Source organism: Mus caroli, chromosome X (genome assembly GCF_900094665.2).
Source record: "Mus caroli chromosome X, CAROLI_EIJ_v1.1, whole genome shotgun sequence".
NCBI classification, from domain to species: Eukaryota; Metazoa; Chordata; class Mammalia; order Rodentia; family Muridae; genus Mus; species Mus caroli.
Genome location: NC_034589.1, coordinates 90,046,785 through 90,071,888, shown reverse-complemented (window position 1 = coordinate 90,071,888; position 25,104 = coordinate 90,046,785). Strand labels below are relative to the sequence as shown.

At 43.7% G+C, this 25,104-nt stretch overlaps 1 protein-coding gene across 1 annotated transcript; it reads left to right on the top strand.

Moving 5' to 3' along the window:
* Amer1 (APC membrane recruitment protein 1) lies at window positions 1–20,582 on the top strand. Its single transcript, XM_021153396.1, has 2 exons — window positions 1–179; window positions 12,227–20,582. Exon 2 carries the CDS (start codon window positions 12,315–12,317, stop codon window positions 15,732–15,734), a length of 3,420 nt encoding a protein of 1,139 aa, XP_021009055.1. The 5' UTR covers window positions 1–179; window positions 12,227–12,314; the 3' UTR covers window positions 15,735–20,582.
* The last annotated feature ends 4,522 nt before the right edge of the window (window positions 20,583–25,104 follow it).

The window sequence follows — 25,104 nt, the reverse complement described above, 5'->3', positions numbered from 1 at the left end:
GGTGAAGGGGGTATGGGGGAGCTGCCCAGAGCCTGGAGAAGGGTAGTCGGCGCAGAAGACTGCTGTAGTCCCGGTGAAGGCTGCGGCAGGAGCAGTGGTGGCGTTCTCAGCAGAGGCTCCAGCTCAAATCGGAGCAGAGCAGCAGACAATAAACAGCGTTGGGAGCTGGACCTGGCAGGGTAAGCTTTGCACACAGCTAGGAGCCATCCTGCTGAAGGTCTAGTGCATCCCCGCGTGCTCCGCTCTGGTCTCCTGGACTAGGGTTTCCAGAGCCTGGCTGATCGGAGTCCCAGCCTCTTGCTGGCCTTTCTTTGAACTCGCTTTGCGTACTGTCCAGCGAGGGGCCCAGCGGCCGTTAGTATTTAGGGTCCAGGCGACCGTGGCTGGGGGGGGGGGGGGAGGGCCGGAAGGCGGGCGGACTATCCTGGGCTACGCCTCTAGGTTGTAATGGGAGGCTGGGATGGGCCCACACGTGCTGTTGCGTGGTTCCGGGAAGGGCGCCGCTAGCCAGCACCTCAAGAACGCATTTGCAGGCCGGGAACTCCTTAGCTTTGTTTGTAGTATTTTTTCTGGAACAGCTGTTAGGCCGGTGCTGCTCACCCGCGAGGCCTTGCTGTGGCCCCTCCCCTCTGCGGTGCATCTCCTATGTCTCTCCTCTGCAGAGGAAGCTGGCGCGCTCGCTTATGGCCAGACTGAGACTGGCTTTAGGGTGGATAAAGATATCCACAGCCTGTTCCTCCTCAAGGGAGCACAGTTGGGTTTCTGAACTTCCCACTTATCCTGGAACCTTGGTCCTGTGGTCCCAACCAGCCGCACCCCCTCCTGGGCCTCCAGTCTGTCGTTTGGCTCCCACCCCCATTGCAGGCGGGCTGGACCAGGAGCTCTTACTGGCCCTTGGGTTAAGCTGCAAGGCCGCTTTGTTGCCGCCCCCACCCCCTACGCGCCTCTTTTCCCTTGTAGGGCATAGGGCGCGTTTTTTTTTTTTCTCTCCAGCCTTTGGTTTAAAATAGCAATAGGCACAATATTGTGGGGGGATTTCCCTGCTAGAGGCGGAGGGGGCCGTCGTTGTAGTAAAGAACACACAGTATATGTAAGGCAGACAAATCCTACAACTTCTCAGTTACTTAAAATACCCAGCCTGCCAGACTGCTGTCATTGTCTGCTGCAGACACCTCTGACACTGGTGACCGCCCAAAGGCGTGATTTCTCCTGAGCTCCCCTTTGAGGGGCTAAGCTTGCCAGATGAGCCATGGGAGGCAGAGGCGGCAGTGGGGACTAATACAGCAGGACCATCCTCCCTGTCGCTGGACTCCCCTTGAGAGAAGTGTAGACAGCCCTATTCGCATGTCTTCTGCGTCTCTGGCTGGCCTGCCTCAGCAACACTGGTATGGACTGGTCTCAGGGCACTGCATTGTTGGACTTTCTGTCCTACCATTGGAGATTCCAACAAAGCCCATTCCTTCGAGTGCCCTACTCTGTGCACCACTCTGGACTATTAAGGCATTCCTGAAGAATAAGAGAGGGGATTTGACTAAGGGACTGTGCAGGCTGGACAGCTTTATAGTGGGGCATTGAGACCCAGTAAATAAATCTCTTACTTTGTAACATTAACATGGGATACACACACACACACACACACACTCACACACACAGAGGCTAGGATTGGGGATACCACATTATTTTCACCCCTACTAATTGACCAGACCTCAACACATCTTTGAAGCTGGTCTTTTATTTCCAGCATCTGACTCTCTCCTGCTTTGACTTCAGTCCAGCACCTTTCCCACACTCAAACACTCTCATCCTACACTTGTCCAAGCCCCTCCCTTTCAGGCCTCAGTTCTCAACCAACTTTCTCTTTGGGGCATTTCAGGCTGCTTCTAGATGAGCAGACCTCTTGGAATTCCTGTACAGTTAAGTTTCCCTCACTCTGCTTTGTTTCTCTTATATAGGTATTTAGATTCTCTCAGAACCCTCATATGGGTAAATAAAGCCTAGGCCTCAGCTGCAACCCTTTAGGATCCTAGATTTATAAAGCAATTAATGAGTGAATGTTCCAGAAGGACTTTCTGTCTTTGTAGAACTTTAGAAAAGACCTTTATCCTCCCAACTTGTGTTTGCCTTAATCCATAAAACATAAAGTAAACGTGCCTAAGGCTCAGATATGGATATAATATACCTAATGTGGGTGGAAACAGGGATTGGGTTGCTACTACATTAAAAAAGAAAGTCATAATTAGTTCCCTCTATTATCAGGGTCTGGACTGCTCAAACCCTGGAGCTCTGCATACTTTTGGTTGCTGATTCATGAGCCTACAGGCAAAGTGCCATGGAGAGATCTCTCTCTGCATTTGGAAAGCAGCTGGGAAGTACAGGAGTTTGGTAGAGAAAGAATAGACAGAAAGAGAAATGAAAGGGAGTGCCCGGCAGGCAGGGTGAGTGGCGAAGGTGGCATAGCTCAGAGGTGCAAAAGAGTTTAAGACCCAGTGGTGGGAATTGCCAAACATCAAGCCTTGAAATGGTGATCTAATCTTTTTAGGAGAAGATCGTTAGATCATTGAACAAAGGCTGGTTAGGGTCAGGGGCTCGGGGTGGTGGATGCCTTTGAACCAGTGATAAGAATGGAGGGGTGTTTGATTGTTTGGGGGTATTTGTATTGGGGGAATTGGGGGTTTTGTTATTATTTTGAAACAGGATTTCACTAGGTAGTCCCAGCTGTTCTGGAATTTGCTTTGTAAGCCAGTGCCTTTGAACTCATCGATATTTGCCTGTGTTGAATGCTAGGATTAAAGGGGTGTACCACCACCAGCCCAATAATAGAGTTTTTGAAAGGGTTTTTAAATGGGGTCTTAGAGATTGAAAGCATCCTACAAGTTAGGTAGGTAACAGGTTACCTCTAAAGTTCTAAGTAGAGGTGTGGGGAGGGGCATGCTATCACAAGAGGGAAATTTCACACTGTAAGATTCCTTTTGGCATTTCATAGGTTGGGGAGGAGCACCTGGGCCTAAATACTTATTTGCTAAAGGCTAAAAAAAATATCCTTCAGGCCTCTTTTTACCCCCCACATCTCTCAGCTACACAGGTTTTTGTGTGGACTAGCAGTTAAGCCCCCTACGGTCATAGACGTGGCCTAGAAAGCAAGCAAGACACAGCAATTAGAGGAGATACAGCCTATTGCCCTTTCGTGGTAGTCCTTTATGTTGTGCCCAAGGCCTCCAGGAAGCACCACTCAGTCAGTGCACATTTGATGAACTACTACTCCCTCCTCCCACTATCCTATTCCTTAAAAGTGAAAGCTGCCTGGGTTTATGTGGCAGTTGCATCCTGGGAACACCTTTTTTTTTGCCTCTCAGTCAAGAGATTAAGGCCTGCAGGCTGCTGGGGGCTGGAAGTATCTGGAGAAGGGAAGTGTTTGGGAAAAGTTGGCACCTCAAGAACTGTAATATTTGCACTCAGTGTATGGAAGAAATACCTCTGCTTCACTAGTCCAAAGAAATAAGGAAAACAGCAGCAGGCTTATCTTCTCATGAGTTTACTTGTAGAACCGTTGCTGTCTAGGGGTCTTGATCAGGTTTGTTCTCTCTGCCTGTTAAATAATTTAAAGGCAGGAAAAATCTTGAACATGCAGCTAGCAGTGGGAAAATTCTGGAACACAGCACAGAGGAGCAAACAGCAATACAGTGCTTGTAAAGAAATGCTTGTATGACAGGTATGAAACAGAGATACACACAGCAAGCATGCACAGGGGAAGACCCATCACAAAATAGAGGGGTACTCAGGGAGCCAGAGCTCAGAGGCTCCTTAGGGGCTTCGTTTTGTTTATTTGGTTGGTTGTTTTTTCTTTCTGTTGTTGTTGTTGGGTTTTGTTTTGTTTTGTTTTGTTTTTCTTGGTAAGTTTCTGAAGGGTCTTCCTTCCCTAATTTAGGATTGGTCAGCTTGAAGAAAGGCCAGATGGCTGATTGACCCATAACTGTTGTGTAAACATGTCCTGATCTGGCCTTAAACTTGTTGAGCCAGTCCATCAGCAAGGGGCCTTCTACCTGGAGAAAAAGCCTGCAAGGCTTTTGTTTTAAGCTGCCAGGCTCTTGTCTCAGGTCTGCAGGGTGAGGAAGTTCACCATCTTTATCACCTAGCCATGGACTCCCTGTCTTTCTGTTTTATCAGGGAATATTTGTAACTCCCCAGAACCAAAGACAGAGAAGGGAGTTCTAGCTCTCTCACTCCTTCACAGTTAGGCTACCTGAAACGGAAAAGGGAGGCTCTGGATGTCATCTCCTGAGTTTCTCTGTGCAAAGCCAGTTTAGGCAGATGAACTAGGTGATAAAGTTTTAGCCCCAAGAGGAAATATTTCCTAGCCTTTCTGAATAGATGGAGCAGGTACAGCCTGTCTCTGACTTTGCCTTTGCTTGGCTAGTACTGACACACTGCAGGGAGTGGGGGGGGGGTTGTGCAGACTTAGCTTCTACTTGGTAAACTAATGTCTCTGATGAGACTCAAAGGCAGGGGCAAGTAAGTGGATCTTAAAGATCCTGATTGTGAGCCGAGAAATGATCAAAGCTGAGGCATCAGGATGCTCCTCAGGGGTGAAGTGGGGTGGAGTGGGGCTGAGTATTAGAATACTGTCCCAGCACATATGAGATGCTGTGTGTATTCCCCCAGCACCAAAACACAAACAACCCGGAAATAAAACAGAAAAAAAGAAACCATCAAGAAGGCTCATTTCAAGGCTGTGTTTTGGTACCCTGTCTTCTGAACTGAATAAGATCCCTGTATATTCTGAGACCTTGGGGTAGAGAAATAAAGCTGAAAAACTTTCAGTGGGCGTTTGGGAAAAGCAGATATTGAAGGTCAGACAAAGGAGTTTGATTAGAAAGCTTGTATCAACTTCAGAGGACTCCGGTTGGGGGACCAATTGACAAATAGAGACAAGCAGCCTCATCCAAAGAGCCCATTATGTAGTTATCTGCTCCATGCATAGTAAACAGTTTGCCTTTGCATCCATAGTGTTTACTCCATAACCAGTTTTGCAAGGTATGGTGTATTTTTCTCTTCATTTCACACATGCGGGACACTTCTGTCTCAGAGAGATACTTTCTCAAATGGTTTTGCCTGAAAGGGGTGAGAGAAAGGGGTGAGACTGGCATTCCAGTTTCAGGCTGGCAAACTCCGGCTGAGTTAGAGTCCAACTGAACCAGCATCCCAAGCACCTGCTCCGTGGTAGATGCAGTGACTGAGAGAGGCCTTGAGAGAGAATCTCAGTGGACAAACTGAAGCCTGCCAGAAAGAAGTAAGCAAGGATGCATGTGTGAACAGGACAGCTGAAGACAGAGGGAATCAAGGCAGGGATACAAGGCCAGCTTTGGGATTTGTGGATCATCCAGAACGGATGAGTTGTTTTCTGAAAAGAAGGTGGGGTGTCCCACAGCAAGAATGCTGCAAATTCGGAAAGAAGAGTGGTGCAGGAGTGGGTAAGAGGGACTCTTTGGATCATTTCCACTGTTCCAAACCAGGAGCCCTTCTTTCATATCATGAACATTTTGACCTCAGGTGTTTATGGGCACCAGTAAAGTGCTACTTGAGTACCAGAGGACATTTTGTTTAAGTAGGTCAAACTTTTCAAAATTGTCCACTGTGTTAGCTTTCTATTTCAGCTTTTTTTTTAATTTTTTTTTTTTTTTTTGGTTTTTCAAGGCAGGGTTTCTCTGTATAGCTCTGGCTGTCCTGGAACTCACTTTGTAGACCAGGCTGTCCTTGAACTCAGAAATTCACCTGCCTCTGCCTCCCGAGTACTGGGATTAAAGGCATGCGCCACCACGCCCGGCTTTTTTTTTTAATTTTTAAAATTTTTTTGTACCTCAAACTTCTCTCCCAAGGAAACAAAACAGAAGATATGTCCTGTAGTTTGAAAGGAGTGGTGACAGCATTTATTGATGAGGGAAGAGGTCACCAGCTGAATAGATAGCACCTGAGTACTGAAGTCATCAGGGGCTTTTGTTTTTTGGTTGGTTGGTTGGTTTTGTTTTTTGAATGCACTGGGTAAGACCAAAAACAGCTATAGACAAGAAACCCTTCAGGAAAAGTTAAACTGAGCTGAGACAGGGTAGAATGATGAAAGGAACTGGCTGCTATTCACAGGTATAAAGGGAGCCTTCACATTTCTCCTGGCCCAGTACTTTAAAAACATGTTCTACTGGTTCTTTGAAAATTTCCTAAGTGTGTTTTGATCATATTCACACTCCTCTAATTCTTTAATTGGGGGCCCAGCACAAGTGAAGCAGAGTGCCAGGGAAGTGGAACTCAAGAGGCCTCGAAGCTACTCAAGTTCTCTCATGATCCCATCAGAGACCTTAGACAAATCTTTCCCCAAGTCCGGGCACAATTTTCTTTTCTGTGACAAGGCTTTACCATCTGCCAGGACCAGGGAATAATGGGGTACTGGGAAGAAATAGTGGGAATAGTGAATAGGGAACGCCTCGTATACTGGTAGGTACTCATGGTGGTTGGAGAGTGTCTGTTAATTACATTTCTGTTGATTGTGGCACTTTTAGCTCAGTTTAAAATGTTGATCTTTCTGGTTTGGATCCTATCTGGAATCTCCCAGATGATCTAACATTGTTAGCTCCCTCAACATTAAAAGTTGGTCTAATGAGCAAGTAAGGCTTCCTGTGGTATAACTACATAATCACCATAATTTATATTTAGGGGAAACTGAAAAGGTTTCAGAGATACCTATAGAGCTTTGGAGAATGCCTGATTGGGGTTGATTTACTGCTAGAAATTGTCCAGCCATACATCATTGGAATACACATTAATACAATTTGCCATAACGTTTGAGCTTCTGCTGTGCAATGAATTTTATTTGGTACTTTACATGCGTTGGGTTTGTTTCTACAATAATCTCAATAAGTAGAAATTCTCAATAGCCCCATTTCACAGTTCAGGAAATTGAGGGTCAGACAGGTTGGATAACTTGCTGAATTCTCCCAGTGTGGCAGAGTTAATTCCAGTGAAGAACTGTCTAGCTCTCTAAAGGGAGGATACTCAGCATTTTTATATCTTCTTTACCCTCTCTCCACTAATATACTGAGGGAGTGGATAAATTAAGACTGCTTGGAATGAGTCTGGAAACTATAATGGGTAAAGGCCATGCCTCTGAAGCTGTACCCTGGGTTCTTCCCTGAGCCTAGTCTTTCCTGTCTATTAAACTGATCTCTTGAAGGTAGGCCAAGAACAGAAAATGTGAAGGTTGAACTAAAGCTGTTTCTTCCTCAAGAGAAGTGTCTCAGGTGAGTCTGTGGCTATTCTTCTACTTGGGGTTTAAGTCGAGGTGAAAAGAAGGACACTCTTCTTTAGGAGCCAGCTTTGCTTGTCCCAGAATGGCCTGAGGTTGCTTCTTGGATCTTGAGTGGTTCCATCATTTTCTTCCACGGCCTGTACTCTGCTACAGTCACAGTGACTGCAGCTAGTAGCCTCTATCTGGGAATATCAGATATCTTGGTAGGGTTCCCAACAGCCCATCTAAAAACAGCCAGCCACACTGACTGAGAAATCTGAGTGTTGAGGAGCTCTGCATTTGGCAGGACCACTTTCTTGGCAAGAGCCTAAGGGAAGCCAGTCTCAGCCTAAGGGAGCTTTAGAGTTTGTCCTTTGCTGTTCCTTATGTTTTGGGCTCCAGTTCTCTCTCCTGAAGGACTTCTTCTTACCCTAAGTCAAAGCAGAATAGCATGTTTTAGAAGGACAGTTTGAGGACCATGATAGATTAATAAGGAGTGTGAAGAAGCCTTAGGGTAGAGATAGCTAAACAAGACCAGATTAGGGAGCTTTGATCTATATAATATTTCTACTATACTCCTTCAAGGTGTTCTGTGGAACACAGGCAAAGATGCTGTGAGCAGCTTTGAGGGAAGGGCATGGTTCTGGAAGGGAAAAAAACAAGAGAGAGATATAACATAGTTTCAAGATTGATCCTTGCTTAGCAAAACATAACCTGGGGTCTGGGTAAGAGGGAGGTCTACATTGGAGTAATAGAATCTCTGTCCCAGGGTAAATGAGATATCCTTTATAGCCTCGGGCTTTTGAAGCTTTGGCGAGCATTAAGTTTCCTGGTGATTCTTTTTTCTTCAAACTATACATTTTATAATTCCTTCTACCCTACTTGCTATTTTTTTGTTGTACACCTGCATAAAAGTCACTATGAATAACCACAACCGAGATTCAGTATTATTGCTACCTTGAAATTTCCTCCACCGAAGAAATTAGTATATTATTCTTAAATTTAGCCTCAGGAAAGTTCTTATGACAAAGGCAGAATGAAAGCAGATTCTTTGCCAAAGAAACACAAAAGTTCTCTCTAGCATAGTAGCTGCTGAAGTCTTTGCTTCCCTCTGAAACATCCTGAGCCAGGCATCTCGAGTTTGTTTTGATCTGAGCACTGTCTCCAGGCTCAGTCCATTAAGCTCTGCTTATACCATTCAACTGCTTTTTTAGTCCAAAGAAATCTTCCACATTCAAAAACAAAAACCAAAACAAAACCAAAAAACCACCCCAAAACAGAAAAACAAAAACAAAACAACAACAAAAAAACCAACTGAAACAAACAGAAACCAAAAAGAGTTTATTTAATTTATGGTTCCAGCAGTTTAGAATTCATAATGATTGGGATAGCATGGACAGTAGTTAGCAGGCATAGCAACAACAACAGGAAGCTGAGAGTTCATATCTTGAGCTTCACACATAAAGCAGAGAGAACCAACTACAGATGGCATAGTCTTTATAAACTCTCAGAGCCTGCCTCAGTGGCAAAACTTACTACAAGAATCTTATACCTCTTAATCCTCCTCAAACAGCGCCAACATCTGGTGGTGTTTAGACATCTGAGTCTATGGGGGATACTCTCATTCTAACCAGTACTGCTCCCTGGGCCTGATTGAATCCACTAGAATGAGTCCCTTTTGATGGATAAGAACACATACCTCATCTAGATCACTGCAATTTCCATTCTCTACTGCTTGACAGAGTCCAGACTGAAGCTTCTTCCTCCTCAAAGCATCTTTACTTTCTTTTCTCTTTTTTATCATCTATCTATATATCAATATATCTATCTGTCTACTTGTTTTCTACCTACGTATCTGTTGTTTGAGAATTTCATACATGTGTAAAGTGATTTTGACTATACCCACCTATCATTCCCCTCTCCTCCCCCAGGACCCATCTTCCATCTCCCTTACAACTTAATGCCCTCTTCTTTGTTTTCTATTGCAATGAGTCCAATTAGTGGTGCCATACATGTGTGGATATAGGACTATCCACGGGAACACAAGCAACACACTAGGGGCCACACTTCTGAAGAAAGCTGACTCTCTCTCCCCACAGCAGCCATCACTACCTGCCATTAGTTCTTCATGCAGGACAGGGGGCTCTTGAGTCCTTTACCAATCCATGCTGAAATTTTGGCTGACTTTATCTACTGCAGGTCTTGGACATGCAGTCACAGTTGCTGAAAGTTCATGTGTGCAGTAGCTTTAGCATATCCAGAAAAGATTTTGCAATATCCTTCCATTACCTCTTGTTCTTACAGTATTTCTGCCCCCTCTTCCTTGATGATCCCTGGATTTTGGGGTAGGAGGCATGATACAGATTTATCTTGAGAGATGGGTACTCTATAGCATCTCATTAATCACTGTCTACTTCAAAAAGAAGCCCTGATGGGGGGTGAGAGCTGCACCGATACTTAGAAAGCAATTTGGTAGTGAATCCATTTAGCAAAATAATAGTAGGAGTAGTAGGAGTAGTAGAGTAGACTCCTAAGGTCTGGGATCTCCCCAGCAACAGGTTTTGGGACAAGGCAACTTTTCTGAGCCCAGGGAGTATGTTTTACCTTTTATTTTTATCTAAAGGCTCATTAGCAGAGTATAAAGACTAGCACTCCATTACTTAGTTTGAAATAACAGGGCATCTTTAATCCCAGCTCTTGGAGACAGCGGCATGAAAATCTCTGTGAGTTTGAGGCCAGCCTGATCTATATGACAAACTCCAGGAGAGCCAGGACTATGTAGCGAGACCCTGTCTCAAAAAACAAACAAACAAAAAAACTAAAACAAAAAAATTCAACCAAACAAACAAACAAAAAGAAATAATAGGCTATTCTTTGAAGGCCTATATTATGCTGTATCTTCAAACTTCTGTAGATAAGATTCTCTCCCTACTAGCCTATAAGCTCTCTAAAGCTAGGACTGAGAGTTCCACTTCTTAGTGTTGCCTGATGCACCGACTTTATAGTGTCTGTCACTTACTGAATGTTGAGAGAGATTTAATTTACAAATTACACACCAGGAAATACAGTTTCACATATAACTTCACTGTTGCCACCCCCATCCCCAGTGCCATAATGGCAATCCTGTTAGTAATTTGAAGCCTGAAGTGAGAAGATTAATACTAAGGAATTCAGGGACATGCTTGGCCCATATTTTCATTATTACATGAGGCACAGAATTCTAGGTAGTCTTGTGCTTAGTGGTGATGGTACTGTCTGTTCATTAGAGAGCTGAGTGTTGAGAGTGTAATGTCAAGATATATGGCACAGAGAAATGCATAACTTGAGAAAATAGCAATTTAAATCTCTGTACTGAGAAGATCAGATGAGTTTTTCTCTTATCTCTGTAACTCTGTCAGAAGTGTATGACTCTGGTTGTTTAGCAAAGCACTGGAACTCGGGTAACTCTGATGATTTAAGTGTGCCAAACTAAGTGAGGCACCAGGCACGAAATTGTAGTAGGAGAGATTTGTCTAATGAAATCACAGGCTAGAGTATAGTTGCTAGTTTCTCTTCAGCCCCAGTGCTGGACTACATTATTTTAACTGTGTGAATCTCCTTAATGTAGCATTCAGTCACTGGACCAGTGTTCTGGCCAGCGATTCCTGGGACTGCTGCAGTCTCACTCTCTCCCTTCCCCTGCTGTTTTAGCATCTTGCTCTCTCAATCCCAACAGCTGTTCTGTCTCCCTTTGTTACTCTAGATCTACAAAGAGGGTTCAGAGAAGGGATGGGCTTTCTAAGAAAGGATTGCTAGATTTCTGAAGGCTAATCACTGGTTTAAATGCTAGATGTTTACTGTCACTGGAAAATACCAGACTTGTCAGGAACCAAGGGAATGATGGGATGTGTTGGTGTAGAAGGTGGTTAGCCCTTCTTTTTAATTCCAGTTCTATTGGCATTGGGACTAGGTAGCCTTGAGCAGAATTGTGCAGCTTACACTAAGTTTATTTACTTAAATATCTCCTAGGCTAGGAGCATGAATCATACAGAGTTGTGTGTTCTCAAGTTCCATTTCTAGATAGCAACCTAGATGGGGACCAAGATATTAAGAGGAACAAAGTAGAAGAAATTTTTGCCTTACAGTTCTACAGTAGAATCTGGTGCTTCCACTTGCCAAGAAGAGTCAGTAGAGATTCTGGTCTAGATCTACCCCTCATATAGTCTTTATAAGGGGCTACTGAAAGAGGTAGATGCTGGTAAGCTTCTTGGACAGAGGATACAGGAGCCAGGATGATATATTTTCTGAGGCTACTGTGACATTTTACAGGTCCTACATTACAGCTCTGATCTGCAACTCAATGTTGTTTCTTCTCTGGTGTTCCAAAGGTTTGGCCATTGTCCTAGGGGCAATTAAGAGAACCTCTAGGCAGAAGATAAAGCTGTAGATACACTTGTCTTCCCAGCTCTCAGAAGAATGTTGCTGATAGTACAGGTTAATGTTCAACTAAGGTCTGGATCCAGTAGAACCCAATGAAGGCTCAATGAGCAACTCCCCACACACAATTTTCAAAACTTCAGTGATGCTAGAAGCAACCTCTCTACTCCTTTCCTGACCCCAACCTGATAACTGATAAGCTTCCTCATAGACAATTGCGCAACTGGGCTTTTGCACACCTACAATTGCCTCTGTCAAATCCTGGTCACTACTTAAAATAGTCTAAAGGGAGTGGATTAGTGAGGGGGTAGCTAATGAGCTGCCTGTTGCTCATTGTAGGGTTTAAAATGCCCTGGGGCTCAGAAGAAGCTAGACCAGCAAACAAAACATATGGAATAGATGGTTTTTCCAGTGTTTACTTATTTTCTCTCTTTTCTAATTAAATCCTGAGACAGTAAGCACCCATAAAAACCAACCTAGCCTGTGTACTTGCTCACTAGTATCTAACTCTGTCTTTGTCTCTCTTATCTCCTTCAGACCCCACTGTGATGCTTCCTGACTGATCATGTTATAAGTGTGCCTGGAATCCAAAGGCAGCATATCCAGTGGAAGAATTGTCTTCATCATGGAGAGTCAACAGGATGAAGCTGTTCAAACCAAAGGAGCATCAACTTCTAGCGATGCCCAAGACCAGGGAGCTGAAAAGGGAGCCAAGAATAAGACAACTGAGGCAACAGAAGGACCAACATCAGAGCCTCCCTTATCAGGCCCAGGTAGGCTGAAGAAAACTGCCATGAAACTCTTTGGTGGCAAGAAGGGAATCTGTACTCTGCCTAGTTTCTTTGGGGGTGGACGAAGCAAAGGTTCTGGGAAAGTCAGCTCTAAGAAAGGTGTAAACAAGAGTAAGACTCATGATGGTCTAAGTGAAGCATCTGAAGGACCTGAAGATGTTGTCACTGAAGAAACAGACCTCTCTACACCTTTGTCCAAGTCACCTGCTCAATTTCCTAGCTCCCAGAGTGCCAATGGAGCTTTGGAGATAGGCTCTAAACATAAGACATCTGGGACTGAAGCCATAGAAAAAGCTGGAGTTGAGAAGGTACCCTCTGTGCACAAGCCGAAGAAAAGCCTAAAAAGCTTCTTTAGCAGTATCCGCCGTCACCGGAAAAGCAAGACTTCTGGGGCTGACCAAAGTGGGCCAGGGGCCAAGGAACTTGAGGGGGCAAGAACCAGGTCTCATGAGCATGTGAGTTCAATCTCTCTGCCCAGCTCTGAGGAGATATTCCGAGACCCTAGAAAGGAAAATGCCAAACCCCAGGATGCCCCTGGACCAAAAATTTCTCCAGCACAAGTACATTTTTCACCAACTACTGAGAAGGCAGCTTGTAAAAATCCAGAAAAACTCACAAGGACCTGTGCCTCAGAGTTCATGCAGCCCAAGCCTGTTCTTGAAGGTAGTAGTCTAGAGGAGCCCCACACTTCAGAAACAGAAGGAAAAGTGGTGACAGGAGAAGTAAACCCACCCAATGGCCCTGTTGGGGATCAGCTAAGCCTCTTGTTTGGGGATGTTACATCGCTAAAAAGCTTTGACTCACTGACAGGTTGTGGTGACATTATAGCAGAACAGGACATGGACAGCATGACAGACAGCATGGCCTCTGGTGGCCAGAGGGCCAACCGAGATGGGACCAAGCGAAGTTCCTGCTTGGTCACCTACCAAGGAGGTGGGGAGGAGATGGCCTTGCCAGATGATGATGACAATGAAGAAGAAGAAGAAGAAGAAGAAGAAGAAGAAGAAGAAGAAGAAGAAGAAGAAGAAGAAGAAGAAGAAGAAGAAGAAGAAGAAGCAGAAGAAGAGGAGGAGGAGGTAGAATTAGAGGATGAAGAAGAGGAGGTCAAGGATGGAGAGGAAAATGATGACTTAGAGTATCTGTGGGCAAGTGCCCAGATATACCCAAGATTTAATATGAACCTGGGCTACCATACTGCTATATCTCCCAGCCACCAGGGCTACATGCTTCTTGACCCAGTTCAGTCTTATCCTAATCTAGGCCTTGGAGAACTTTTGACACCTCAGAGCGACCAGCAAGAGTCTGCTCCCAATAGTGATGAAGGTTATTATGACTCTACCACACCAGGATTTGAGGATGATTCAGGTGAGGCTCTGGGACTTGCCCACAGGGATTGCCTACCCAGGGACAGCTATAGTGGTGATGCGCTATATGAGTTATATGAGCCAGATGACAGTCTTGAGCACTCCCCACCTGGGGATGACTGCCTATATGACCTCCGTGGACGCAACTCGGAGATGTTGGATCCTTTCTTGAACTTGGAGCCCTTTTCTTCTCGGCCACCTGGGGCAATGGAAACCGAGGAAGAACGGCTAGTGACCATCCAGAAGCAGTTGCTATACTGGGAACTTCGCCGGGAGCAGCGTGAGGCTCAAGAGGCATGTGCCAGAGAGGCTCATGCCAGAGAAGCTTATGCCCGAGACGCCCATACTCGGGAATCTTATGGCAGAAATGTCCGAGCCCGAGAAACTCAGGCCCTAGAAGCTCATTCTCAAGAGGGTCGAGTCCAAGAGACCAAGGTACGGCAGGAGAAGCCTGCCTTGGAGTATCAGATGAGGCCCTTAGGCCCCTCGGTGATGGGTCTGGTGGCAGGGACATCAGGAGGTTCTCAGACTTCTAACCGGGGAACCACTTCAGCTTTCCCTGCTACTTCTAGCAGTGAGCCAGACTGGAGGGATTTCCGTCCTCTGGAGAAGCGTTTTGAGGGGACTTGCTCCAAAAAAGATCAAAGTACTTGTCTAATGCAGCTCTTCCAGAGTGATGCCATGTTTGAGCCAGACATGCAAGAAGCAAATTTTGGAGGCTCACCCAGGAAGGCCTACCCTAGTTACTCACCCCCTGAGGAGCCAGAAGAAGAAGAAGAAGAGAAGGAAGGGAATGCCACTGTGAGTTTCTCACAGGCCCTAGTAGAGTTCACCAGCAATGGAAACCTTTTAACCAGCATGTCCTACAGCTCTGATTCTGACTCATCCTTCACTCAAAACCTCCCTGAGCTGCCCCCCATGGTCACCTTTGACATTGCTGACGTGGAACGGGATGGAGAAGGCAAGTGTGAAGAGAATCCTGAGTTCAACAATGACGAAGACCTTACAGCCTCCTTGGAAGCTTTTGAGCTGGGTTATTACCACAAACATGCCTTCAACAGCTATCACAGTCGGTTCTACCAAGGCCTGCCCTGGGGTGTTAGCAGCCTCCCTCGATACTTAGGACTCCCCGGAGTACACCCTCGACCTCCTCCTGCTGCAATGGCACTCAATAGGAGAAGCCGTTCCCTTGACAATGCAGAGACTCTGGAGCTGGAGCTCTCCAGTTCTCACCTAGCCCAGGGTTACATGGAGTCTGATGAGCTCCAGGCCCACCAGGAAGATTCAGATGAAGAAGGTGAAGAAGAGGAAGGAGAATGGGGTCGGGACAGTCCCTTGTCTCTCTACACTGAACCTCCAGGGGTCTATGACTGGCCTCCCTGGGCTCACTCTCCTCTTCCGGTGGGGCCAGGTCTTGCTTGGATGAGCCCTAATCAGTTGTATGAGCCTTTCAATCAGTCTTCGTATGTGCAGGCAACCTGTTGTGTACCTCCTGTGGCAATGCCAGTGTCAGTGCCAGGAAGAACACCTGGAGACTCTGTGTCTCAGCTAGCTCGACCTTCGCACCTACCCCTGCCCATGGGCCCTTGCTATAACCTTCAATCACAGGCCTCTCAGAGTGGGAGGGCCAGGCCTCGGGATGTACTGCTGCCTGTAGATGAGCCCAGTTGCTCTTCCATTTCTGGAGCCAACTCTCAGTCTCAAGCCAAGCCTGTAGGTATCACCCATGGTATCCCTCAGCTGCCCAGGGTGCGGCCTGAACCCTTCCAGCTTCAACCCAATCACTACCGAGCTTCCAACCTTGACCTGTCAAAGGAGAGGGGTGAGCAAGGTGCCTCTCTCTCTACCAGCTACTCCTCTACTGCCATGAATGGAAACCTAGCCAAGTAGTTCTCAATTCCAGAATGGAGACCTGAGCATGTGAATGGGGGGGTCAAGGGTTGGGCAGAAGGGTGGGGGTGAGTAGTGGTGTTCCACTTGAAAATCTTTTTGGCCAAGATAAACTCCTCTGAGTTTTCACTTTGCCCACCTTCCTCTGCCATCTTTGGCCAGGTTCAGCTCAAGTATATCTGCCTAGGGAGGCTGCTGCTTCTGTGCTCCAGTTTTTGCTTTGGAGTTTCTTGTGACCTATACAGGGCTTGGGATGCATCCTTATTGCAGGCTGAACCCCTCTTCTCTGGTCCCTTGCTGACTAATGAACCACTGATGAGCAGCCAATTTTTGCACTGACTCTCACCCAGAGATGGGAGGCTTGCTAGCTATTAGCAATATAAAGTTATGGTACATAGCCTTCCTAGCCCCATTCCTTTCTAGCACATCAAATGACTATAACCTGTTTATCCCAGTTAGTTATGTTTAGAGTGGGTCAAGTAGCATGTGTCTCGCTCCCTGTTGCTGTGGACTTTGGTATCACAACTAGATGATGTCCTTTTAACCTGGCCTGTCATAGTCTAGATTGAAGACAAAAAACACTAATCCTCATAAGGGGGTGATTAAATCTGTCCATATTCAAGCAGAATACAAAGATAGATAGCTTATGGAAAATGCTGTGAGGTCTTGAGCTGTGGAATAATAATAATATATCTATCTTGTTTGTTTCCTAAGCCTGTGGCTGTTGCAGGCATTTTAGAACTTCCCCCTTTTCCTGTAACCTGAAAAATTTCATCTCATCACAACGAATGTAGTATCTTAACTGAGTTAAAGGAAGAGAAACCACCTAAATTGGGCTTGACTATATAGAGCATTGGGTGTTATGAGATGCAAAAGAGGAAAACAGAAAGGGTGATCCATTTATCCAAACACCAAGAAGGGATCTCAGACTTTGGAACTTGAAGCAACTCAGATTAGGAGGGAAAACTTTTCCCATCCTTTCTCCCAAAACAAAGGTAAATAAATTAATAAACCCTTGCCCGCCCCTTTGTGAAGTGGTTCCAAGCTTGTCTAAGACAGGATGCCAAAGGCATCTCACCTGTTGTAGGCACACTAAAAAGCTTTTATCTTCCAGTTAGCCAAGTTCTTAGCATTTTCAAAGGATCAGGCTTCTTGAGAGGAAAGATTGTAATGTACCCTTGCTCTGCCAAACTACAGGGCTGATTTGCATGGCAGTTGCAGTCCTTTCTGAAATGAACAGCACCCTCTCTTCTCTTGCATCCATGCAGGTTTCTTTTTCTTTTTTTCTATTTTATTTTGTTTTGGGACAAGGTCCCAAACTGTAGTTCTCTCTATCCTGGGACTCACCATGTAGACCACAATGGCTTCTAAACTAACAGAGATCCACCTGCCTCTGCCTCCAACCAAGCCCAGCCTAGATGTTGGAAACACCAGGGAAGAACTTGGTGTCAGGAAAACATTACAACAGGCTCATCTTGACCAGGTTCAACATTTCCTTAATCATCTATATGAAAGAGTTTCTTTAAAATTCTCCATCAGGCCCGGTGTGGAGGTATGTGCCTTTTATCTCAACACTCGGAAGGAAGAGGCAATTGGAGTTATATGAGTGTGAGACCAGCCTGTTCTACATAGTGACTTCTAGGCCACTAGGGCTACATAGCAAGATAGACCTTGTTTTAATTTTTTTTTCTGTATTGGAAATGCCATATGAAATATTTTGGGGATGGATATGTTGATCAAAGTTAGAACTTTTTAAATCTTCTGCCCATGTCCCTCTTCTCACCTCAGAGCCATCTTCACATCTACTAAGTGAAGATATCAATAGGGCTCTTGCTCGAAATAAGGCAATTTACCTTGAGAACAGATGCTGGTGGCCTTCTGAGTCAAGATTGCTCTGTAGACATACTTTCTTTGCCAGGGCATATATTCATGATAATATTTTTCACAGTTTCTAAGCTTGGGATTGGCCCTGTGCCTTTCCCCCAAAAGAGCAGATTTGATTGGTAAAATCTAACCCCTTGTAAGTAACTTCATAACTTCGCATGGCACCAGCACCAGAACCACCCCTCAAGGACCTCAGATCAGCTCTTTTGGATGACTTTGGCTACATCACGAAGAAGTGCATCTCTTGTGGATCTGGATAATGAAAGTGAAAAAGGCCTTCCTTACCCCCAACCACATCATCATAAGAGACACATGCCCAGATTTTAACCACTTGGCCTCCTACCAAAGCTGTTCTGGGAAGGTGAGGCTGAACTTAGCCTGGTTGGGTAGCAGGAAGTAAGCACTAAAAAATGCCTTTACAACAGGAAAAAAAAAAAAAAAACACCTCTTGCCTATTCAAGGTAGCTTGAGTTCCTGTTTACATTTCGCTGCCATCTACAGCAGGCAGTAGAGCTGTCCACAGCCTCCATAGCCCACTGGAGAAGGGCTAGCAGCCTGTTTGGAAGAGGAAGAAGTAATCTACCGTCACAGTTCAGGAGGACAGCACAACACAGTGCAATATCTCTGAAGGGACCTGCTATAACTTGGATGTATTTTGCTATGCTTTGAAACTTCATACCTTAGAGTAGGACCTGAGGCAAAGTAGAAGTTTGTGGATTGGGTAGTACCATTGCCTTCCAAGTCCTTTCACTGATATGGCTGCTAGCCTAGGGACAAAATATTTACAACCTAAAATGGGATAGCCAAGATGTCTACAGAAGCAGACTCCTTTTGAGTATCTAAAGCAAATACTAACTGCAGCCTAGAAGGGGAAAGAAGATTTGGCTGAGGATATATGGTAACGGCAACATGATTAACAATGGGATATGTAACCAATCTCTAGGTATCTGTCCAAACATGGACAAGTACGTACTTTGCTGGCACCAAATATGCTACCAACTACCAGAAGTGCTGCTATTGTGTTCACTCTAAGGCTGTGGCCAGATGAACCTCCTGACTCCATTGCAGGTCCTTGGACAATGCATTTGGATGTGACTTTAAGGGAAGATGTGCTGACAGAAGGAGGCTATGTTGTTACCCAGTACTACTATATAGTGTCAGCTCTGATCCTGAGAATTTCTTAATAACCCAGTCCATAGAGGACCAGTGACTGTGGGTATGGAAAGCCACCAAGCAGGCCTCTTCCAAAGCCAGGATGCCAATTTCTTGGTGCTTTAGATTCTCCAAGGAAGCTCTGCCTTGGGGACCATCTGGCTTTAGCTTAGATACCAGACCACAAGCCTCGTGGATAATGGTTTCAGTAAATGCCAGTGTCCCTCCTCTTAGTGCTATTTCAAGGAGGGGAGTAGCTTTCCACACTCAGAATGCTGGGTGCATGCTTTCATCCTGCCACCAGTGGCTTTTTCACCTGCACCAGTGCCACCACTGCCCTCAGCCCTTAGGCTCACTTGCTAGAGGGAGGCATGGGGGTTTACCAGGGATACTTCAAGTTTACCCATGTGTATGTTGCATCCAAGTTGTTTTTAATATATATATATAAATATATATATCAAAAGCTAATTATCTATTTTTATATTGTTTGCATTTTATATTCATGGAAACAATGTTTATCAATTGTTTTTTTCTGATATATTTTATTTTTAAGCGGTGCTGTTTACAGTTTTAAACAAAAAAAAAGATGACACAAAAAATGCTGCTGCTTGTGCAGAGGGATGTCATCTCAAACTGTCTAGGACCCTCCCTCTTTTCCCTCTCCCACCTGGCTGTGTCACACTATTCATTCTCTTTCCACACGGTAAGGACAGAAGAAGCCCATGTACCGAAGACCAATACCAGGTAACTCAAGCATGTGGAACCTGGCAGACAGCATGATTTCTAGCTTTAATTTTATTTACCTTTTGAGCCCTTCCTTCTCTTGTGTAGACATTTTGAAAGTACTCATGCCTCTTGACTTTTATTCTTTTCCTTTCTTTATATTTTGTGCTTGTTTTTGCAAAGTATCATGCCCATATTGTGTGGTTTGTTGTATTAAGTTTCTCCAATGGAGCATTAGGGGCTCATTCAACACCAAGAGACTCGGGATGACAGATGGCAATGCTATTTCAACCTCCAGGAATTGGTCATCTCCTTGGGAGACACCCTTGAATGAGACTTGCCAGCAATTTAGAAGATGGCAAAATTGTCCAGAAAAGACATTAGGTGATTCCTTGGTCCCTTTTGCTACTTTGGGAGAATCTCTCCACATCCTGCCTCCTCCTTCCCTTCCCTGTTCCAGCTCACAAGTGGATGGTACTTTTGTAAACTGAACTCTTGTTGTTTTGGTTTTTTTTATTGTAAGTCATTGTAACCCTTAATGGCTGAGTTGTCTCTTTAACCAGGATGGCACTTTTAGGAATGGTGACTGTTATAGTCATGGCTGGGTGGCCTGATCCACGGTTTCTCCATCCTGTAGTCATTCCAAAGAAGAAAATCCACATGGCATGTACATTTGTGAGGGTTGGGTCTATTAAGAGGGGGCTTTAATTATTCCTGTTACTATTGGTGCTTATTTTCCCTGCTGTATATGGGGGTGGGGAAGGGCTGGGGTAAACCAGAAATGTATCTTTAGGTCATGTTAAATGAAATGGCTGGGGGAAGAAGAAAGATATGAGAAAGTGCAGTACATCCCCAGTCTAGGTGTAAGAGTTCTCTCTTCCAGGATAGAAAGGGGATTGTAGCTTTTTGCTGTGCCTGAGCTTCCCTTCCCCATTCCTGAGACATCATGGAATCATCTGCATTTGTTACCTCTCCATCCCTAGCACTCACTGGCATCTGGATATCTCGATACACTGCCTGTATGTTACAACATATATTTCATTTGCTGAATGCTAATAAACTTCTGTGCTCATGAGGGACCTCCAGTCACTAAAGTGTTTTCTTGTTGTTTGTTCTACAACAGCATTCATGTGATCTATGGGTGATGGATTTTCTCTTAAAGGAAAATTGAAAAAAAAAAAAACCTCATGATATTAAGGGAGTCATTCTACAGGCAAAACAAGCCAAAGCTGAAACGGAAATTAGAGGAAACGTCCATATTTCATTCAACTTGTGCCATGTATCCTAGTCAGTCTTGTCACACCATCTACACTCTAAGACCTGTTCCTCAAGTTTCTGTACATTTTCAGGAACTAATTTGCACTTCTGCAGTCAGTCACAGGATGTGCTAACCCTCCACCAAAAAGGAGCACAATGGAAAAGATCCCTGGGTTCCCTTTTCAAACCAGAAAAGAGACTAAGTGACCCCAGGATCTGATGAATCCAGGAAAGTCAGAAGGAAATTAGAAGATAGAGAATCTCATCAAAGGGGAATTGGCACTTTACAGAAAATGACTTCTGTGTCTGTGCTGCTCAGATAGGGAATGGTAGGTTTTGATTGCCAAGGGGTGTGTGGGTGTATGTGTGTGTGTATGTATGTGTGTATGTAGCAAAAGCATTGCTGAAGTCTACCTAGTCTGATCACATTCATTGGAAATTAACTGGAATTAAGATATCAAAGTGGCCCAGGACTCTTCGCCAAGTTTTTGTGCCTTAATCAATTGATCATCAATAATTTCCTTAAATACAAATTAAAATATTAGGCTATGTATGAGTAACCTACATGACTTTTTGTTTTGTGACTAAGTAAAAGACTTGGCTTTCCTGGAGCTCACTGTATAGATCAGGCTGACCTCTACTCAAGATGTACCTGAGGCTACCCTCATAGTGCTAAGATTAAAGACATGCAACACCACACCCAGTATCCCATAGGATTCTTTTCAACTAAGTTGAACCTTTCCCCCCCCACACCAGAAATTCAATTGGCCTAAAGTAGGATTCTGCTACTATTTGTATTGCCCATATGACTGGTACAGTAGACCTACTGGACAAAGTAGGTGGAAAACATGCTTCTGTTTTTGGCTGTGGTCCCTTAGGAACTCTTTTCAAATGAAAGCATAATTGTGGAAGGAATTTGCTAGAAAACATACGTATACACACATGCACAATTTGAGAATTTCATACATGTAGCCTGTAATTTGATTATATTCACTTGTAGCTCATCAATCTCAACTCCTCCCAGATCAAGTAACTCACATTTTAGTCCATTCCATGTTGTTCTGTGGTTTGAGACCCAGCATTTTACCTGCATAGCAAGGTGCCTTTCTTGTTTTCCTTTAGAGCAAAAATAAACAAAAGATAAAGACTCATAATAGATAGGGAAAGCTGTTAACTTTCAACTGCTCTACCCACAAGGAGGGACCTTGGTCCTACTGACTATCCATTCCTCTGAATAAATCCTAAGTTTTAGCTACACTACAAACTTTCTACAAGTTAAATTCAGCCAGAAAAATCAAGTAACTCAAGGGCAACAATTTCTAGTTTAAAATCTCTTTTCCATCACCTCTTCCTTCTTTAAGATCCTAAAAGGCATATGGACAGAGCAAGTGATTTCATCACTATTTTATACACAAGAAATCAGGATATGGAAAAGAAATTTGTATATTTTACTATGCAGAATAGTTACTGCAAGTCGGCACCATGCAGGCAGGAGTAGAAGACAAAGGTCATTGCTAATAATTGTCTAAACACTGCATGAATAAGATCATTGATACATTCCAGACACTAGACTATGTTTTCTCATGTATGCCCCACTTAAATCTATGAGAGTAGCATTGTTATAATCTCTACTTTAAGATAAAATGGAAGGGAAGCTCAAATCATTTAAAAAACCATTGGCTAAATTCACTCAGCAAGATCACTGGACTTCAAAGCTCACTATTTTTCCCATTGCACTGTAAAGCTGTTGGTCTGCTTAACAGTATAAATGGTTTCTAGCAGTGACTCCTGCAGCTTGTCCCAGATCAGAGAGTGTTGCTGAAACACCATTTGCTGGTTTCCATCCTCCTGAGACCCAAGCTAGCCATACAGTCCGAGGCCTGGCTCAGCATAACAGGATCTGAATACTCTGTTGGAGTCAGAGGATTGAGGTGGGCTACCTCTTCTCACTCCCACCCTCACACTTAAGACTGTAGTCATTATAACTAATCAGGTGGACCCAATCATCCTCCTACTTGAACTTGCTAATAAGTGGACTGAGGAAATATGATAAGTCAAAGTGAGTTAATTGATACAAATACCTAAATACTTGGCAAATGATCCTTCTGCCATTCAGACCTTCACCATCAGTTGGAGAATGTCATCATAAAGAGTTATTTAATTGTAAATCACTTTAATAGACACAGCAGAGAAAATGTCTTTCTCTGAAATAATTGCTCCTAGTGTGCTTTGGGGTTTTATTCCTTCTGTTTTGTTTTTCATAAGGAGGCTACACAAGCTGAGTTGTCCTTGAGCTCTCTAGACCAGCCTTGCCTTGAATTCTATAGAGATCAACTTGCCTTAGCCTCCCAACTGCTGAGATTAAAGATATATATCACCATGCCTGTCTTGTGTGCTTTTGAGAACTCACTCTTTTGTTCCTTCAGTTTCTTTCTTCTGTTGCCATTTTCTTCCACCTGATGCTAGCACACAGTTTCTTTTTCATCCTTCTAACCCCCAAAATAGTTCACTGTGCCTTACCAAGGTCTCCCTGTAGCACCATCATCAACAGGAATTGTGTGGTCTATAGAAAACAGATTCAGATTAAAAGAAGCCAAAAAAAAAAAAAAAAGAAATGAAATGAATATCTATCTCTGTGTATAAACTCACACAATGCTAGGCAAGAAATAGTCAATTTTATATACCTTAAAGTAGCTTAATTATAGCTCCCCAAGCTCCCTTGTTTGAATAGGGAAACTGAAAATTCCATCTCATTTGTGAATGAGATTTCTGCCCATTTAAGCACTGGAAACCAAGGAAGTTTGTAATATCCAGAAATTAAGGCAAAGGCTCCTAATTTTAAATCTGTCAACCTTATTTTCCATGCCTACAACAAAGAAGGAGATTTAAGTTCTGCTTCCCTCTGCTAAGAATTCCTACAACTCTAACACGGGATCAGTACAACTAACTATCTCTCCCTCTCTCTCTGTCACACACATACATACACATACACACAACTCAAACATAGGATCAGTACAAATCTCTGTCGTCCCTCCTTCCCCTCCCCAAGGTGTCTTTCTCCTCTTCTTTTTCTCCTTTAGGGTTTTTCAGGCTGTTGTAAAAAATAAAGATGATTTGGTTGCTTTTAGCTTTCCCTACTGCAAAATTGTATTGCAAGAGGTCTATCAAATGGTAAGTTATTTAGATCAATAGTAGAGCACATATTTAGCACACAAGAAGCTCTAGGTTCATCTACATGACTCTTCACACCAAAGTAATAAAAAGAATCCTAGTAGCCAGTAAATTTACCAGATGATCCCTGCCTGTAACTCAGCTCTTCAGAGGCAGAGGCAAAAGGATCATTAATTCAAGACCAGTGTGGACTGTATAGAAACATCCTGCTTCAAAAGACAAAAGCAAATGTGAAAATCAAATAAAAGAATAAGAAATCTATTGAGGACCTGTTTACTTCTGTTGTCTCTGTCCTATGCCTGTTAACCTCCAGGGATGCAGGTTACTGGAGAAGTTTTCTTCTTGCAGAGTTAGAAGTGATTTAGCTTAGTCCCTGGTGTCTACATAAATTCTTCTACTACCTACTTTTTTTTTTCTCTATTTACAATGTTTCCAAATCTGTAGGCAAAGGTAGTGTTCTTTAGTCCAACAAATATTGAGTGCCTCTGATGTGCCAGATGTTGTTCTAGACTGTGGATGCAGTGCTGAAAAAGAAAAATAAAATATCTCCTCACAAACCTTAGGCTTCTTAGAGGAAACAATAAATGAAAGAGAGTATACTAGATAATGAATAGTAAAATCAAGGAAAAGACATGATGATCACTGTTTTAAATAAAATGGTGAGCAAAGATTCACTAAGCAGGTCATATTTGAGAAATGAGCCTTAGCACTGTAGCGAGCACTGATAATGTATTCGAGGAATACACACTCGTCCAGTGTTGCTGAAGCACAGTGAATGAACGGATAGTGATGATGGGTAAAAAAAAAATCACAGATGTTCTTCTAGAGCTTGGTAATTTAAAAGGAGTTTGTAGATTTTTTAAGGCTCTGGCTTTTGTGTTGACATGGAAACAGTGACATGAACTGACTCATGTCACTTGTCACTTGGAATAGTCTCAAACTAAACACCTTTAGCTTTGTCTTGTTCTTCTCAGGCTACTATTCCAAGATACTATTAATCAACTCATTTGTAAACAACTAAAATTTATTCTTTACAGTTATGAAGACTATACCATCCAAGATTATAGGACCAGCAGCTTTAGTATGTTTTTGATTATTATGTAATTTAACAAGCATACTTCAAATAGAAATATAATTCTTTCATTTTACCTTTGAAATGATATTATTACAACATTTCTCCCTT

Bases quoted from the DNA above. Each gene is read 5' to 3' on its own strand.
- Amer1 (XM_021153396.1), top strand. From the start codon at position 12,315: ATGGAGAGTCAACAGGATGAAGCTGTTCAAACCAAAGGAGCATCAACT.